The following is a 20,431-nucleotide window of genomic DNA, read 5'->3' on the forward strand; positions in this document are numbered from 1 at the left end:
CCTAGAACTAAATTACTACCCCTCTGAGGTTATATCCCAGGTTCATGATAATTTTTACTTAAGATGGCAAATGAAACTGAATTGGGTACCTTTACTTTCCATTTTTATTTTCAGTAAAATAGCACATATTATATGTCAGTATTAGGAATCACAGTGGGTTTAAAACAGAATTCATTTTACAAAAAATACCAGCATTGATTTACATTAATTTTTCAGGTACCCATCTATTGTGTTCATTTTCATTTGTACATATATGTGCAAAATATATGCATAAATTATGTTTACAAAAAAATTTATATAAATTCCTTATCTAATTAAGAAAAGTCCTGAAAATTAAATTCTTAAGTAATCTGATTAAATCATTCAAACTTCAAAATTAAACATTCTGTCAGAAGTTAATGGCCAAAATACTTCTTTACACACTTCCTAGCCTATCCAACTCAAATCTTCAGATCTGTAGTTTTCTCCAAAGCTTCCATAAACAAAGCAAACAAGCACACCTCTCCAATTAAGAGAAAAAAGCTCAGTGCCTACATTTAGTTTTAGAGTAGTACAGAGAAATGTTAAGAACAGAATTATTCTGCATTTTAATTCTGAAATTATTAGCAGCAAGCTGGGCTAAAAATTTCAAAGGAACCAACTAATGTGTGGCCTAATAATTCAATGCCTCTTGAAATTCATGCCATCATATTTCCATAGATTCATTACTGTTAAAATGAACTGATATTTTTTACTTGTCATTGCTATTAAAACAGCAGAGCATTTTTCAAAATCCTTGTAATACTGCTGATGATGTTAGCATATATAAAGCTTTTGGTTGTGTGAAGTAATTCTTTTCCTCTTCACAGTGGTAGGCTGTGTTAATACAACAATTTTTCTTTTATTGTTAGATAATGAAACAGTAATTATCATCATAATCCTACTGAGAACAAAGTCTTTTAAATATTGCAGGCCCAAGGACAGTGAAACCTCACTGTATTTATAATGATTCTTAGATAAATTTTGTTCTGCATGAACACTACAGCATCAAAATGGTTTCTTTTTGGCTGGAAAATACACTGCATATTTTTATAAAAGTATAAACAGAATTAAGTTTAACTAAACAGACTCCAGGCTCTTTTTAGCAACCAAATGGAAGAAAAATTAACAAAATGCTCCTTTCAATCAAAAATTTAATCTTTAATTAGCAAGCCTGAAAAAGTACCATTTTTAAGTTTTTACTGTGTGAATAAGAAACAGAGTAGCCACCTAAGTATAATTTCCAATGTACTACAGGAAGACCACACCCTCTGCTTCAAATACTGATTATACATGAAAGAAATTTACAGGAAGATATTTTAACATATTGTTGGCTGACACCACTAACTACAGAGTTGACTTATTAAGATTTCTCAGTATAGTTTAAATGATATTTCTCTGCAACATCTTTTAGTTGATAGACTGCATTTAGCAATTACTGTCCTTTGAGACCTAAAGTACTCCTAGCTCCCAAACATGGTAGAGGCTTCATTTACCATTCAGCAGAGAAATGAACAAAAATTCTAGTGTTCCATGCTTAGATTATAATCTTTACTAAAACCCAAATGAAAAGTAAAGGGAGAATAATACCTTTCATGATGTCCCAAATCTGACAAAAATTCATCTGCATGTCTTTGGAGTTCGTTTCCTTCTAAATTTTTTAATCTCTTCAATTCACTCTGTAGAAAAAACCAGAGCTCTTTAGCTCCATTTTCAATCCTTCTCCTCAGGATTTCATGATCCTTCCCCAGACCTGCAGTTGAAGAGCAGAGTTAACAGCAGAGTTCCAAAGGTTTGATGAAAGGAAATTTTCATTATTTGTGCTAATGCCAATATTTCGAGGAAGAAAATACCCAACAATCACCTACCATTTCTGGTTTGTTTCTTATAATTTTCAATCTGTTCTTTGGCCTTTACAAGTTGCTCCTCTAAAGCACGTACCCTTCCTGCAGCCGGCACCTGATCAATAGGGCCTTCTGGTATCCTAAGTTAAAGGAAGAAAAATACAAACATTCAGCTTATAAATTATGAACCAAAATACATGCTTACTTTGCTAAAAAACACTTATTGATAACTCTGTAAGGCACTGAACTATATGGCATAACAGAAACACCAAATGAAGTTTTCTCTTTAAAAGGATTGGATAAAATGTAAACATTACATTGATACTGAACAAAAACAGGAAAGAATAATCTACATCACAGATCTATGATTTCTTAGGAATTGAGGAAACTTAAGAACTGTATCCTAAGGAATTTCATCCTGTTAGAGTGTCACTACCAGTAGCAAAGTGGTCAAATTCTTCATTAGCATTAAGAATAACAAAGGTGAGGTACAGGGTTAAAGCAAGGCCTTAAAGGGAATAAGAAAGAATGTATCTGAACATGTGTCTATGAACATCATGTATCAAATATAAATTATTTCTAAATTAATCCAAATACCAGGTTATGTAAAACCTCTGCTCAAATTCATGCATTCATCACATTATTAAGCACTGGTTTTACAGGGGAGGGAAAGACTAGAGTAGAAGATAAAGGACATTAAAAAAAAAAAGAAACCTGAAGATTAATATCCTATTTGTTTCTAACAGGAACAAAAATATCAGTCAACAATATAAAGTGTTGGAACACAGCAGAAATCCATAAACTCTTGCTTATATTTCCAATCTATAGGTATAACCTTTTTCCATATTGTGCTTCTTTCTAAGATGTTTTGTTTTTATGTGACTTTTGGCATTATTCTGCATCCTATTTTGGTTATTAAATTTTAGATAGATAAATTAGTGGTAGACTGCATAATGGCCCCAAATATAGCTGTATTCTAATCCTTGAAACCTGTGAATATTAATGTACATGGCAAAAAACTGTTTTTGCAAATATGCTTAAGTTAAGAATTTTGAAATGGGATAATTATTTTGGATTATCTGGGTGGTCCACAATTGTAATCACAAGAGAGGCTGAAGTGAATTCCACTACACAAAAGAGGAGAAGGCCATATGACTTATGCTGCTGTCTCTGAAGATCAATGAAGGGCAATGAGCAAGAAATGCACCTACAGAAGATGGAAAAGGCAAGGAGCAGGTTCTCCCTTAGAGCTTCTAAAGGAGTGCAGCCCTGATGACAAATTGATTTTGACCCAGTGAAACTCATTTTGGAATTCTGGCCTCTAGAACTGTAAGAAAATTAATTTCTGCTGTTTGAAGTTACAAAGTTTGTGGTAATTTATGACAGAAGCAAAAGGAAACTAATACCTACATACACACACATCCATACAATTTGTGTGTATATATAGCCATATGTAAATAAATGTATTTATGTGTGTGTATATTTATACATCTATGTCCACCATTATGCAAAGCCATGAGAAGATTGCTGAATTTTCTTACAGTATATTTAAATAAGAAAATGTCTGCAAAAGTACTTAGTGCATGTAGCAGTGTGACATAGTTATGAATTCCAAAAATAGATACTGGATTATGTGTGTAATCTGGTCCATACCTGGGCATAATTAAGTTATGATTAGGGCTTTGATTGGGCCACGTCATTAGGGCATTGAGTCCCCACCTTTGGTGGGTGGGAACCTACAGATAAAAGACATGGTAAAGGACAGAGTTGAGGGTTTCTGATGCTGGAGTTTTGATGTTGGAGTTTGATGCTGAAGTCTCAAGCTGGAGCACTAGGAAGTCAGCACAGAGGAAAGAGAAGCAAGCCCCAGGAAGAGAGGACCTGAGCCAGAAGAAGAACATAGAGGAATAGAGATGGCTCCTTAAACACGGGCAGAAACCCCAGGGAGAGAGACAGAGTCGGTCACCTGATGTCTACCACTGACCTTGTGGAGAGAGGCAAAGCCTAGACAGCCTCATAGTCTACAGCTGACCTTGTGGAGAAAACAGAGGCACTGAGCCCAGAGGAACCCAGGGAAGCCTGAACCCTCACAAACGTTGGCAAGTATCTTGTTCCAACACATGGAAATAGACTTTGGTGAGGGAAGTAACTTATGCTTTATGGCCTGGTATCTGTAAGCTCCTACCCCAAATAAATACCCTTTATAAAAACCAACCAGTAAGAACAAATACACTACAAACACACGTGATAACATGGATGAATCTTGAGAACCTTATGTTGAGTGAAGCAACCCAGGCATTGAAGGACAAATACTACATGACCTCAATGATATGAAATAAGCAAGCTGCCTCAGAGAGCTAGAAACTGAACGATAGGCTTACAGGAAATCGGGGGGTGGAGGAAGGATGTGAGCCGACGTCTGCAGGGGTGGAATTTATGATGAGCTGGCGGTAAGTATAAACACAAAGAAGAGATAAAATGGGGGCAAGGGGTTGCCTTTGGGTGGGGCTTTGCGGGTTTGAGGGGGGCTGGGGACGGGCGGATGGGTAATATTGCCCAAAAAGTGGGGGGAGGGAGGGGTAGCATACGAACATAGGAGAGCGTCAGGTGTTTGTTAAGAGTAAAATGCTGAGAAAATCATATCAAAATATAATTAAGAGGGTTACCTGTTTAGGATGCTCGGAGGGGATGGTCTGATGCGGGACGGGCTCCTGGGGAATGTCTGAATGCTCATTTTGCCAGAGTGGGTGGTACCATTGGGTAGAGACCCAAGTAGTGAGAGTGGGGGTAGACCCACATCCTGGGGAGGACTAATGCCATCAAATAGAGGGAACTGTATCTCTCGAGAGAAAGGGTGGCTCCCAGGGCATTGGGGCAGTTGAGCAAGTTAGGCCCTGAACACTGTTGCAAGTATCTCTGGATGTGGCTCCTCGGGAAACAGAGGTTGGCTGTCACTGTGGGCACCAAGGGGATGGGAAAATGGATGTTAAATGTGTGGAACCAAGGTAAAAGTGGGGTAAGAGAGGAGTTTTGTGAGAGTACACAAGGATGGATATAAAACATGTAATATTACACCATAAACATATAGGGGACGACAGACTGATAATGTAAACCATAATGTAAAACATAGGTTAACTAACAATTTAGAAAACTGTATATCCTAAAGTATGCACTACAATGTAAGCACAGATGTCACCTTGTTTGAAAGCTACTGTCTCAGACTCTGTACATCACTTTAAGTAAATATGATGTGAATAGGTTGTAAGAGTATCGCTGTGGAAGGGAAAAGGTTTTGTGGTGGATGTGTGGGAGTGCTGTATATTGTATATATGAATTGCTGTGGTCTAGGGCTCTTGTGAAGAGAAGTTCAATAATTAGGGGGAAAAAAGAAAAAAAAGAAAAAGATAAGATGTAGAATTTTTCCAAGTCAACACGTATTCTATATCTAACCTTTAAACCCATCGCTATATGCCATTTTGCTAGTAAGGGATCCTGACATTACATTGGGCTTCAATTTTCAGCAAGTTCTGGATCACAGAGTGGTTCAACAATGGCAGCGGAGGAATACTGGTATAGGATACTATTGACAGGTGATATATGGCTGACAGGGAGCTATATAGGGCATTATGTCCAGGGTGCATGGTAATGTTTGGATATACTCATAGTGGCAACAATTAAAAACTACAGCTGGGGGGGTACTGGGTTCCTGGCCGGGGGTGCTCTGTCGTGGTTCCTAGGGGAGCAGCGGCAGTCCCCCAGGTGCAACGGTAAGGACCAGGAAGGAATGAGGGTCCAACAGTGAGAGCATGATACTAATGACTATGCTTGTGAGCCTATATGCCTGAAATAAGAACAAGGCCTAGAGCAGCACTGTGCCTGGGAATTTCCTCCTGACAGCCTTCATGTTACTCAAATGTGGCCAGTCTCCAAGCCAAACTCAGCATGTAAATGCAATGCCTTCCCCCCAGCGTGGGACATGACACCCGGGGATGAGCCTCCCTGGCACCGAGGGATCACTATCAACTACCAACTGATGATGCAACTGGAAAATGACCTTGAAGGTTCGATGCGGATCAGCAGAATATCCCTGTCTACATATAATAACATGACTTTAAAATGCTGTTTGACCTAATGTAAGGGGGAAAAGGAAAGGAGAAATGAATTTATATGGCTACGAGTCTCTAAAAAAGAGTCTGGAGGCTGTCAGAAGGATTGCCCTTATGCACAACTGAGCAGAGTCTAAGAGACAGATAAAGTAGATACAATTCCCAGGTATTGGTTCCTTGGAGGGCTAAAGAGACCCACGGGTTCTATGGTCATGGCAGAAGGGGTTCACTGCCATGTCAGATGGCCCTTCTTTGGAGCTGGTGTTTCTGCGTGATGAAACTGGACTCAGAAGCAATCTCTTTTCATAAGACTTTCATGCTACTTTACTGGAATTGTAGTTGGTGTTGGGGTTTAAGATATAATTAGGGGACTTGAATCTCTGGACTGACAATAGGATAGCCAGGCCCTGAGCCTCAACAGACTCCAGCTCCTACAATCGGGTTTATTGGACTCACCTCACTCAGCTAAGATGGAGTTGAAGAAGGACAACCACCACACCATGGAGCCTAGAGAGCCTACAACTGAAAGCAGGAGGATTGCATCCAGTATCCATGTGGAATCTGAGCCTCCTCTTGACATAGAGGTGCAACAGACACAACCAATCCAAGGTCCACAGAGAAAAGGTGGCATTGGAGTGGGAAAAGTGGACATGGTGGCTGATGGGTACGGGGAACGGCAGGAAGAGATGAGATGTGGAGGTGCCTTTGGGACTTAACAGTTGCCCTGGACGGTGCTTCAGGGGCAATTACCAGATGGAATGGGGGAGAGTATGGGCCATGATGTGGACCATTGACCATGAGGTGCAGAGATGCCCAGAGATGTACTTACCAAATGCAATGGATGTGTCATGATGATGGGAGTGAATGTGGCTGGGGGGAAGTGGTGGGATGGGGGTGGTGGGGTTGAATGGGACCTCATATTTTTTTTTAATGTAATATTTTTACAAAATCAATTAAAAAAAAACAACCAACCAATTTCTGGTATTTTGCATCAGCACCCCTTTGGCTGACTAATACAGTGCACAAAACTTTATTACAGCTATTTAGTCATTTTAGAGATAAGAAGTAATTTATATCTTATATTATTACTGCAACAACTGGTTTAAAGGAACTTAATTTTTAAATTATAACTGGAAAAGCTTCAATTCAGATGTTAACTTATGTCCTCTGATGCAAAGATAGTAGTTTTTGAATAGTTTTTCTAAATTTCTTATACAATCAATAAAGTCGAGTTAAGGATTAATAATTTTTACCACTTCAAAACATATACTTAGTAAATAAGCTATTTTAGAGCTATAACAGAGTAAAAACGAATATGTTCTATAACTTCATATGCGACTGTATGCATAAATATTGAAAAGGAGTATGAAAAATAACCACGCTCCAATCAGAAGTGTCCCAGGCTGCAGAATATGAACAAAAGAGCCTGCATATGCACAAAGAGTAATGACAAAACAAATATCATAATTAGGTGTACTATAACCAATGTATGAGCACAAATGTATATATTTATTCACAAGTGAGGCATTGCATCAGATATAGTTTTAAAATCAAAAGTTTTAAATACTTAGCTCTTAATTTCTTTCTGAACTACATAGTGGGTTTCTAAGAACTAATTTGAAAACCTAATAAACTACTACTTCTTGGGATTTGTTTGCCATAGGACAGAGATTTCAGCCTAGTAAATTTCAGAACACATTTCAGTGATGCAAAAAAAAAATTCAAACAATAGATTACTTTCAGTTCTCCTTTTTTATCTCATTTCTTCACACATTAATTTGATAACGTAATGGTCAAAATAGGCATGAAAAATTAGTACATGATCATTTCAGCAGATTTCCATTAAGTACTGAATTCAATCTAATTCTAATAAAATGTGTCAGGACTACTGATTTATATGACATTATTATATGCAATAATCTAATCAAACTGCAGATGAAGAAAGGTATTGGAGATGCCAATGTGAAAAATTACATCAGGAGGCAGGAGGTAGGCAGATGCCTTTTAAACTTCTTCCAGAAATGTCCATCAGCATAAGTAGTCCCTTTTTAAAATATGTATGGAATGGAATTTTCTCATCATTATCACTATGCAAAAGACCTTCCCCTTCTGGCCAAGATGGAATAACAGAGATAAGATTTACCTTCTAGCCAGAAACAACTAAAAATGCATACTAATTGCATGAAACAATGCTTTTCAAGACACTAAAATCAAGTAACAAAAGTCAGCAATATCCTGGATTGTAGGAAGACTTCAAAGAAGGGAAGTTGAAGGAATCAGTCCCTCTACCAGAACAACTATTAAATAGATAGGAACTGTCTGGATCAACTACATCAAAACTCCAAATTCCAGAAGAACCGCTGTACAGCATTGAGGAAAGAGCGAGAGAAAAGGCTGGTAAATTGCAGTAAATGCCAGTGAATTACTGGTGGCTCTCCAGGCAGCAGATACCAATAACAACCCCTCAGCCTCACAGCTGACAGCAGTGAGTTATAAAACCTAGCACCTGGTACGGGAGTGCTGGTGTCAGGGTAGAGGTTAAAGATCTGGGAGTGTACAGTCCTATAGCTGATCAATGCTTTTGATTAGGCACCTCAGATTGCTGGGGGCCCTATTTGAGAGAGGGCATTGTTACAAACCACCTCGAACAAAGGCACTTGTGTTGTAGAATTTGAGAGAGGTTCAATTATTTGTGTATAGAGAGGCCAGGACTCAGGAATGATTTTGAGAAGGAAAAATGGTTTATTGACGGCCAGAAGGACTCGGGAGCTTCCTGTTGCAAACCCAAGCCCTGAACAAGACTTTCAAGTTTCTTTTATTCAGAGAGGAAAGGTTAAATGGTCCCTTTGTTTCAGTTCTCAATAGGCTTGAATTAGCATATATATCTTCCACATCTTAGGTAAGCTTTTAGCATGGACTTCATATATTCTAGATAAACTTTTAGGATTTCCCTGAATACTTAAAGTTTATAGACCTTGCATTGTTAAACTGTTTCCTGGGACTGGAGTCGTTGCCATGGTCACCAAGGGCAGGACTGCAGCCTCTTATGTCTCACACCCACAAGTCACAGACAGCTTAGGTTATCTCTGAAGAGACAAAGAGCCTCCCACCCACTGCCCACATCACTTGAAGAGACATAAAGATGATAAGGTTCCTCAGAGCTCTGGAGGACACCAGAAGGACTACATTTGCTGGGATGGTGCCAAATCAAATAAAATGCAGATTTGGGCACCATTCTGGTCTCTCCCTCATATACTCCCAAGGCAATTTGGAAGTGGCTGTAGCTCCCTTTGTGGGTTCTTGGCCTTGTTACGACCAGGAAAGACTGACTTGGAAAACTCCTCTCCACCAAGTTCTCCATCCAAGAATTTGGATGCTATCTCTAGGCAAAAGCAGCCTGAAATATTAATAGTAAAATCAAAGTAAGAAACAATTGAGTCAGGCAGGCTGAGATAAAAGCTTAACTTCTTTAAATTCTGTAGTAGAAACCTGTAGAAGAAGGTCTGTCTCCTGGGAATGAGAAGGAGCATTCAAACCCCTGTAACAGGGGTACTCCTAAAGCCACTAGCAAGCACAAGTCCAGGAAAAGACACAGGCCCAGAAAAGTAAGGGAGGACCCTGTACCTTGCATTCACCTTGGGCAGAGCTTCCTGATAGAATGGCTAAAATCTGACACAGAGAATCACCCAACACAAAGCCACTCAAAGATGTTGAAAGGTGTATTTGCTAAGATTTGCTTGGTTTTACTAACTCTTGGCACTCAGGAAAATCTGTCACAACACCAGCTGGCTACAAACTCAAGAAACAGACACCTCAAGGAATAAATCCAAGAGTAAACATTTTAAAATGTTAAAATGTACAATGTGCCACAAAAGATGATAAGACAAAGAAAGAGGAAATGAGGGCTCATCCAAAGGAAAAGGATAAAAATCCAGAACACATCAATGAAGAAGACCACACTGTGGGCATATCAGACAACCACTTTTAAAAAATGACCTTCAATATGCTCAAGGAGATGAAGGAAAATACAGAGAAAGAAATAAAAGATATTGGAAAACAATGAATGAACAGTATGAGAATCTCAATAGAGACATAAATTTTAACAAAATCAGGAATTAAAGACCACAATAACAGAAATGAAAACTGTCCAGGGAGGATTTCAACAAAAGATTGGAGATGACAGAAGAAAATATTAACAGACCTGATGACAAGACAAGATATGAGTGAGGCTGAGGAACAGAAAGAAAAAAAATTATAAAAGTGAAAACAACCTAAAAGACCTCTGAGACACCATCAAGCATACCAATGAATTCATTATGGGTGTCCCAGATGGAAAAGAAAGAGGAAAAAGATACAGAAGGAATATTCAAAGAAATGAAAACAGAAAACTTCCCAAACTTAGCAAAAGAAGCCCAGAGAAAGTCAAACAGGATAAATATGAAGAAATATCTGACTTGTCACATCCTCATCAAACTGTCAAATGCAAAGAATAAGGAGACAGACTTTCTTTAAGAAACAAGACAGAGATCAAGACATTCCCAGATAAAGTTGAGAGAGCCACTAGAGCTGTCCTACAAACAATGCTAAAGGGAATTCTTCAGACTTGAAGGAAAGAACACTAGACAGTGGTTTGAAGAGGCATAATGAACTAACAACTATGGTAAAGGTAACCATTTGAGTAATTACAAATGCCAGTAGTATTGCATTGTATTTTTTGATATTAACTCCACTACTTATTCCTACAGTTGCAAACATTCAAATGCATAAAAAGTAAAGACGAATCTATGGTTTTGGATATATAATGCGCTAAGATATAATTTGCAACAAGTACAAAAAAAGGTGAGGAAGGGGCAGAGGAGCATAGGAACAGAATATGTGTATGCTACTGAAGTCAAGTTGGTATCAAGTCAAATAGGAATATTATATATTTAGAATGTTAAATTTTAACACCATGATAACCACAGGGAAAATATATGGAAAAATATATCCAAATAGAAAAGAGAAGGGTCTCAATATGGCATAATACCAAAAACCAAACAAATATTAAAGTAGCCATAACAGAAGAATTGAGACCAAAAATAAAGTATAAGACTTAAAAAGACTAAATAGCAAAATGGCAGAAGAAAATCCTGCATTATCAGTAGTGACTTTAAATATAAAAGTCAGGCAGAGATTGGTAGAGTCAGGGGCAGGGGCGGAGGAAGTTTAAAAGAAACTTACTTTAAATTCAAACACATAAGTTATTTGAAAGTGAAAGGGTAGAAAAAAATACATATCATGCAAGTGATAGCAAAAGATAGATGGGGTAGCTATACTAATAACAGATTAAAATTAAAACAGACTTCAATTAAAAAACAGTTATAAGGGACAAAGGGGTCAAGTCAACAAAAATATAAATGTACCTAAAGGCAGAGTACCAAAATACATGAAGCAAATACTGGCAGGTTTGAAGGAAGAAATAGATGGTCCTACATTAATAGGAGACTTTAATACAGTACTTTCAATAATGGATAGAATATCTAGACAGATGATCAATATGGAAATAAAAGACCTGAATCTACTCTAAATCAACTAGACTTAACAGACAAACATAGAACACTTCATCCGACAGAAACAGAATATATAATCTTGAGGGCAGATGGACCATTTTCGAGGACAGAACGTATGTTAAATCACAGAATAAGTCTCAATGAATTAAAAAATATTGAAATCATGCAATGTATCTTCTCTGATCACAAGAAAATGAAGCTAGAAATCAATAACAGAAGGAAAAATGGATACTCACAAGTATGTATAAAATTTTACACTGTATCCAGAAACAACAAATGGGCTAATGCAGAAGTTATAAGGGAAATTAGGAAATAAATTGAGGCAGAAGAAAATGAAAAAGAACATACCAGAACTTATGGGATGTAGGAAAGGCAATGCTAAGAGAAAAATTTATACCTTTAAATGCTTAAAAAAGATTTCAAATCAGAAACAAACTTAAAACCAGCAGCAGAACAAACTAAGGGTACTATGAACAAATGGGTACACCAACAAATTACATGACCTAGATGAAATGGACAAATTCCTAGAAACACACTAACTACCTATGCAAACTCAGGAAGAAATAGAAGATCTCAGTAATCCAATAACTAGTAAAGACATTTGGTAAATGATAAAAAACCTCCCAACAAAGAAAAGCCCAGGACCATACGGTTTCACAGGGGAATCTTACCCAATATTCCAAGACAAATTAGCAGAAATCATGTTCAAACTCTTCCAAAAAATTAAAGAAGAGGTAACGCTCTCTAATTCATTCTATGAGAACAACATTACCTACATACCAAAGCCAGATAAAGACACCATAAGAAAAGAAACTGAGACTTTTGCATTTCTTATAAACATAGATTCAAAAAGTCTCAACAAAGTACTAGCAAACCTACCTAATAGCACATTAAAAGAATTATAATACCAGTTTTTAAAAGATAGTTCAGCATGAAAAAATCAATTAATGTACTACATCACTTTACTGGAATGAAGGAAACATAATAACACATGATCATCTCAATTTACATAGAAAAGGTATTTGAGAAAATCCTGCAAGTCTTCTTGATGAAAACTCTCAGAAAACTAGGAATAGAAGGAAACTTTCTCAACATGATAAAGGGCATATATGATAAACCCATAGTTAATATATTGTATGAGCTCAATGATATAAAATCAATGGTGAAGAACAGAAAGCTTTCCAGCTAAAATCAGGAAAAAGACAAGGATACCCACTGTCACCACTGTTACTAAACACAATACTGGAAATTCTAACCAGCACAGTTAGGCAGGAAAAGAAATAAACAATACCCAAATTGAAAAGGAAGAAGTAAAACAGATGACATGATCCTATACACAGAAATTCCTGAAATATCCACAACAAAACTAAGAGTTAATAAATGAATTCAACAAAACGGCAGTGCACAAGATCAACTGCTAACACCAGATATATTTCTATGCATTAGAAATGAACAGCAAAAGAAATCAAGAAAAAAATTCTATTTACAATAGCAACTAAAAGAATAAATTATCTAGGAATAAATCATACAAGGATGTAAAAGACTAGCATGCAGATATGTGCACGCTGATGTTCTTTCAACATTATTCAAAACTGACAAAAGATGGAAGCAATCCAACCATGCATGAACTAATGAATGGATAAACAAAATGTAGTATAAACACACAATGGAGTGTTATTCATCTGTAAAAGGGAATGAAGTTCTGATATATGCAACAGTATGGATGAATCTTGAAAATATATCATGTTGAGTGAAATAAGCTAGACACAAAAGGACAAATATTGTATGAGCTCACTGATATGAAATCATTAGAATAAGCAAATTCATAGAGCCAGAATTTAGAATATAAGTTACAACGGGGTCGGGAAAAGAGAGATAAGGCTTAAATTATAGAGTTTCTATTTGGGATAATGGAAAAGTTTTGGTAATAGATGGTGATGACTGTAGAATAACATTTTTAATATAATTAACAGCACTGGCATATATATGAATATGGTTGAAAGGGGAAATTTTAGGTTATATATATATGTTACTATAATAAAATATTTTAAAAATATCCTTGGGACTGTCTAATACAAACAACAAACCCTTAGATAAACCATGGACTGTAGTTAATAGTACAATTATAAAAAACATGCTTTCTTCAATTTTAACAAATGTATCACACTAATGCAGGGTTGTGGCATTTTGAAGCATATGTGGACTCCAGAAAATTCTGTTCTTAAAGCTAATCCATTCCTACATTCGTAAACTTCTTGTAAATGGGAGCTTTTGATTATATTACTTCAGTTAATAGCCTATAATTAGATAGCAGGACCCAGGATGGGTCTTAAGCCTCTTAATAGAGTCCTTTATAAACAGAAGAACAAAAAGTTGTAGACACAGGATAAAAGCTGCAGAGACAGAGAGGAGCCTCCAGAAGTTGAGATCAATGAACCCAGGAAAGAGAAACGCCAAAGAGGGGACAACCTGAAGCAAAAAGTAGCATGGCCTGGAGGACTGGGGAGAGACAAGCAGACGCTTGATCACCCACAGCTGTGGCTCAGGAAGAAGGAATCTCCTGATGATGTCTTGATTTGGACACCTTCATAGCCTCAGAACTATAAGCTTTTAATCTAATAAATCCCCATTGTAAATGCCAACGCATTTCTGGCATATTGCTTTTGTAGCCCTTAGCAATTTAAAACAAGGGTGTTAATAGGTGGAATATTGGAACCTAGTATTTTATACATGGTTGTTCTGAAAAATCACAACTTCTCTAATAACAATTCTCACAACAATGATAAAAATATGTTCAGTGATCCCTGAAGGAAGGAAAGCAAATGATGTGAGTCCAATAGTTGCCCCAACTTATTGTCCTCAGTAGTTTCCAGGCCATGGTACACTGAAGGGGAATCTACACTCAGCCCAGTAAATTCCCTGAATTAACAGGATGGAGGGAAGCGGACTTGGCCCAATGGATAGGGCATCCGCCTACCAGATGGAAGGTCTGTGGTTCAAACCCCGGGCCTCCTTGACGCATGTGGAGTTGGCCCATGAGCAGCACTGATGCGCGCAAGGAATGCCATGCCACGCAGGGGTGTCCCGCATAGGGGAGCCCCATGCGCAAGGAGTGCGACCCATAAGGAGAGCTGCCCAGTGTGAAAGAAATGCAGCCTGCTCAGGAATGGCACCACACACACAGAGAGCTGACACAACAAGATGACACAACAAAAAGAAACACAGATTCCTGTTGCCGCTGATAAGGATAGAAGTGGTCACAGAAGAGCACGCAGTGAATGGACACAGAGAGCAGACAACTGAGAGGGGAGGGGAGAGAAAAAAATAAATCTTTAAAAAGTAAATCTTTCAAAAAAAAAAAATGGAACAACCTTGGTTGTCCATTCACATTACTGGAAATCTTTTAGAAACAAAGTTCAAAAGTATGGGAAAAATAACGATAACACTACTAGTTTACTATATGAAGCAGAACACTTAGGACAAAATGTTGAAAAGGGACTTGTAAATCTTGCAGGCCACAGAATATCCTTGGCTGTCTGGACAGGTAAACATCACAGAGTTCTTCTAAGTATAGGGTTCCTGCAATATGGTTGCAAGGCCTTTATATGACATAGGTCCAAAATCAGCTTCCTTATCAATCTGTATCAGCAATCCTCTAATGAGTAAGAATTTAGTATATTAATGAAAATACACCAAACCAAGAACAAATACATTTGCAATAGGGTTGTTTCGGTTTGGGGGTGTTTTTTTTTACTTCCTTTTAGGCACACCTTCGATTTTTAAGAAACGCCTTAAGAAATAAATGAAGAAAAAGTTGAACCACTGTTATAAGTGTGTGACAGAAGGAAAAAGACAAGGAATTTTCAATAACCTTGCGTTATTTTCCTTTCTCCTCTTATCTGCCTGATACTCGAGTGGGCACCATATTTTGCAACCATTTTTTTTTTGTTTAATGCTGATGAACTATTCTGTTCAAGCTTTATTCATATTGTAGCATATATTAGAACTTCACACCTTTTTATGACTGAACAATATTCCATGGCTTATATATACCACATTTCATTTATCCATTCATCTTTTGATGGACATTTAGATTGCTTCCATCTTTTGATTATTGTGAGTAACAATGCTCAGAACACTGGTGTACAAATAACTGTTTGAGTTCATGTTTTCAATTATTTTGGGTTTACTTAGAAGTGGGATTTCCAAGCCATATGGTAATTCTATTCTTAACTTACTGAGCAACTGCCTGTGGCAGTTTGAGATTATTTTACAAAGCCCAAAGAGAGAAAGATTATGTTTGTAATGAATCTGTTTCTCTAGGTGTGGCACCCTTTGACAGTATTAAGTTCAGTTGAGGGGCCTATGGTTAAGTTACTTGGTAAGATTGCTTTAGGGCTTTTGATTGTACTATGTCCCTGAGGTGTGACTCACATTGAGTCCCTGCCCCCTTGCTGGGTCTGTTATAAAGGGACTCACAAGGACAAACACACAAAAAAAGGGAACTGTCATGTTTGATGTAAGAGAAAAGACTCTATTTTTGCCCACAGCTGAGATGCAAGGACAGAAGCCCTAAGACAAAGGCAACTATGCCAGGAGAGAAAGGACTATAGGATCGCTTAAGCTTGAAGCTCCAAGAGGCCAAACCCACAGAGCAGCTCAAGAGGAGACGGTGAGCCAGGAGAAGAAGGCTGAAACCATGGCAGAGATAAGCAGCCATCTTGCTTCACCAAGTGGCAACATAAAACGCCAACAGTAGCTGACACTGGTGAGAAAGCCTTTCTGCAGTTGCCTCAATTTGGACATTTCATATCCTTGGGACTATTAAGCTTTTACCCCAAATAAATACGCTTTATAAAACCAACACATTTCTGGTACTTTGCTTTGGTAGCCCTTTGGCAAATTAAAACACCACCAAAATGTTTTCCATAGGGGCTACACCATTTTACATACTTACCAACTGAGTACAAAGGTTACTATTTCTCTGCATCCTTGTTAGCACTTATTTTCCATTTTTAAAATCATAGCCATTTTAGTAGGTGTGAAGTATACTCTCATTGCGCTTTTGATTTGTATTTTCCTAATGACTAAGGATGTTGAATATTTATGCAAGTGTTTATTAGCCATTTCCATAACCTCTTTGGAGATACATCTATTCAAGTCCTTTGCCCATTTCTTTGTTTTGTTTTGCTAATTGTTTTATAATCACATCAAACTAGTACAGAGAATGCCCTGTACAAAACAACACAATAAAGTTTCAAAAATTGATGTATTACCTTAGCCAGGCTTCAGATTTCGGTCTCTGGTATTTGGAGTTTAGGCTGCAGTCCCTGTTTTTGGATGGATCACTGGGAAGGTGTCACAGGCCATGCTTTAACCAGATTTGAACAGAAGAATGGCCACTTGGCCCAGGTAGAAGTAGATGAAGTGCTTGGTTTCCTGTGTCACATAACTACCGAAGTTTCTCCCTACAATGCAGTGCCTGGTAGGTGGTACTTCTTGTCAAACTCCTTTTTGATATGGGGCGCAGTGTCCTTCTCTATGTTATGTTTCTCCAACACCAGAGCTGCGCACTCCACTAACTCCTGTCGCATCTCCTCTGACATGTCCACATTTTTTATTGTGACCTTTCGGTCGCACAGGGTTACTGAGGAGTAAGGCTGGCAAACTGTCTCCTGTGGGAGGGGCTAGTGGAGTGTAAACCTCATGAGAGCTGCTGTTGCTGCTGAAGCTGTGGCGCATCTCTGCTCATTTCTTAATTGAGCTGTTTCTGTTGTTTAGTAGCAGTTCTCTACAAATTCTGGATATTAAACCTTTCCCAGATATATGATTTCTAAATATTTTCTCTCATTCTGTAGGTTTTCTGTTCACTTTTGTGATAATGCCCTTTGATGCACAAAAGGTTTTTAAGTATGATGATGTCCAATTTATTTTTTTTTCTTTTGTTGCTAATGCTTTTGATGTTTTAAGAATGCACTGCCTGGGAAGCGGACTTGGCCCAGTGGATAGGGCGTCTGTCTACCACATGGGAGGTCCGCAGTTCAAACCCCCGGCCTCCCTGACCCGTGTGCAGCTGGCCCATGCACAGTGCTGATGCGCGCAAGGAGTGCCCTGCCATGCAGACGTGTCCCCCACATAGGGGAGCCCCACACCCAAGGAGTGCGCCCCATAAGGCAAGCCGCCCAGCGGGAAAGAAAGTGCAGCCTGCCAAGGAATGGCGCCACACACACTGAGAGCTGATGCAGCAAGATGACATAGCAAGAAGAGACAGATTCCAATGCTGCTGACAACAGCAGAAGTGGACAAAAAGAACACACAGCAAATGGACACTGAGAAGAGACAATCGGGGTGGGCAGGGGAAGGGGAGAGAAATAAATTAAAAAAATAAAAAATAAAAAAAAGAATGCATTGCCTAATATCAGGTTCTGAAGATTTTTCCCTATGTCTTCTCCTAAAAGCTTATGGTTTTAACTTTTACATGTAGGTTATTGATCCATTTTGAGTTAGTTTCTGTAGATGGTGTGAGGTAGAGGTCCACTGTCATCCTTTTGCATGTGGATATCCAGTTTTCCCAGCACCAGTTGTTGGGAGACTATTCTTTCCTCACTGAGTAGACTTGGTACCCTTGTCAAAAACCAATCAGCCATAGATGTGTAGGTTTATCTTTGTACTCTCAACTCTATTTCATTGGTCTATTTGTCTGTTATTATCCCAGCACCACACTGTTTTGATTACTGTAGCTTTATATTACGTTTTGAATTTGGGAAATCTGAGTTCCTAAAACGTTTTTCTTTTTTTGTTATGGTTTTGGTTATTTAGGCCCCTGCCTTATGAATTTGATGATTGGTTTTTCCATTTTTGTAAAAATAGCTGCTGGAATTTTGATCAGGATTGTGTTGGTTGAACCTGTAAATCACTTTGGGTAGTACTGACAGCTTAACAATATTAGGTCTTATAAATCATGAACATGGGATGTCTTTCCATTTAAGTCTTCTTTAATTTTTTTCATCTGAGTTGTAGTTTTAGTGTGCAAATTTTACATCCTTGGTTACATTTATTCCTAGATATTTTATTCTTTTTGTTGCTATTGTAAATTAAATTATTTTCTTGATTTCTGTTTTAGTTCCCTAGGCTGCTTAAGCAAATATCATGAAATGGGTTGGCTTAAACAATGAGAATTTATTCACTTACAGTTTTGAGGTCAATAAAATGTCCAAATCAAGGCATCATCAAGGCAATGCTTTCTCCCAAAGACTGTGGTATTCTGGGGCTGGCTGCCAGGAATCCTTGGTTGCTCAGTTTGTCATATACAAGACACATGGCAGCATCTCTTAGTCTCCTTCTCTTCCACGTTCTGTTGATTTCAGCTTCAGGTTACTTCCCCTGTGGCTTTTTCTCTGTGTGTCTGAATTTCATTCTTGTAAAACACTCTGCGCTGGATTAAGATACATCCTAATTGGGCTGGGCTATACCTTATTAACTGAAGTAACCACATCAAAAGGTTCTACTTGTAATGGGGTCACACTCACAGGAATGGATTAAATTTAAGAACAGGATTTTCTGGGATGCATACAGATTCATACTATCACAATTTCCTTTTCAGATTGTTCACTGCTTGCATATAGCAATAGAATTGACTTTTGCATGTTGATCTTGTACCCAGCAACTTTTCTGAATTCACTTATTCAGTCTAGTAACTTTCTCATGGTTTGTTTGGGATTTTCTATCTATAGATTCATGCCACGTGTGATTACAGTTTTACTTCTTCCTTTCCAATTTGGATGCCTTTTATTTATTTTTCTTGCCTAATTGCTCTGGCTAGAACTTACAATGTTGAGTAGCAATAATTAAGCAAACAATTACAGTACAGTGCAAAAAAAGTGCAGTACCAAATTTGCATATAGGTATAGCAGAGAGGAGGACGAGACTGACACTGAAGAAAAGCAAAGATATTCCTACAGAGAGTGCAATGTACAAGCTGTATTTTAAAGGATTAACTGGAATTAGGCAGAAGGGATTAGAAAGCACTATTATACAGAAAGAACAGCACATGTGAAGGAATGGTGGTATGAAATGGAATGCTAGTTCAGAACTGCTGATGTGGGAGTAGTGAGCGATGAGAACAAAGAGATAGATAAAAGCCAGTTCATAAAGATCTCTTAAGCCATGCAAAAAAAGTTTAGACATGTCTCCTATACTGAAAGGGGAGACATTGAAGAAGACATTGAGAGTAGCAAAATAAGACTGCCAAGAGTTGGCCCTAGCTATAGCAATGGCAGGGAGAGAGACAGATCAATTACTGTGGCAGGAGAGAGTGAGAGTCAGCACTATGGGCAATAATATAGTTAGAGAGGCTTAAAAGACTGAAGGCACACTGGACAGGACAAATGGGAAGAAACAGTCTCTTCTTGCTCTCCTTCTTCCATTACAAGTCCAGAAAAAAGCTATCAAAACAAAAAAGGTGGAGAGAAATCATGTTTAAGAAATAAAAGAGCTGGGATTTCAGGAGTTTCCCTTTCTAATCAATTTAGTTAATCAGATTCCTAAGAGAATCAAGTATAGTTCCTTGAAATAAGAGTTGACAGAATTCTATAGGAAAATGATTGGTAGAGGGAGGAGGGGGGAATCAGGTTTTTTCCCTTTACACGCATTTAATCCCTTTAAAATGGTCCTGAAATCTAAAAAAATTAAAAACCCCAAATAATTCTGATAGTCAGATTTTGAATCACTGATTTAGAATATAACATAAAAGAATGTTCAAGAAAATAGGAAAAGGTTAATATAATATTTCTTTTGGTGGTTCATAATTCCTGACCTATTTGGAACTCAGCTGATGGTCATAAAGTGAGCCAAACAATCATCTAAGTAGTAGAGTGATTATCAAGTCTCAGCAATGGAACATACTTGATAACTA

The 20,431-nt window shown here is 37.8% G+C and overlaps 1 protein-coding gene across 7 annotated transcripts in view; it reads right to left on the reverse strand.

Annotated features, from left to right (window-relative positions):
- Positions 1–20,431, reverse strand: part of FUT8 (fucosyltransferase 8) — a 334,871-nt gene that overhangs the window by 135,018 nt on the left and 179,422 nt on the right. For all 7 annotated transcript variants that reach the window (XM_058293266.1, XM_071213869.1, XM_071213870.1 and 4 more), the window contains 2 exons: positions 1,887–2,002; positions 1,609–1,771 (listed from right to left, as the gene is read on the reverse strand). In XM_058293266.1, the coding sequence (XP_058149249.1) occupies positions 1,609–1,771; positions 1,887–2,002 (279 nt within the window). The remainder of the gene's footprint in view (positions 1–1,608; positions 1,772–1,886; positions 2,003–20,431) is intronic.

Source organism: Dasypus novemcinctus, chromosome 3 (genome assembly GCF_030445035.2).
Source record: "Dasypus novemcinctus isolate mDasNov1 chromosome 3, mDasNov1.1.hap2, whole genome shotgun sequence".
Taxonomy (NCBI): Eukaryota; Metazoa; Chordata; class Mammalia; order Cingulata; family Dasypodidae; genus Dasypus; species Dasypus novemcinctus.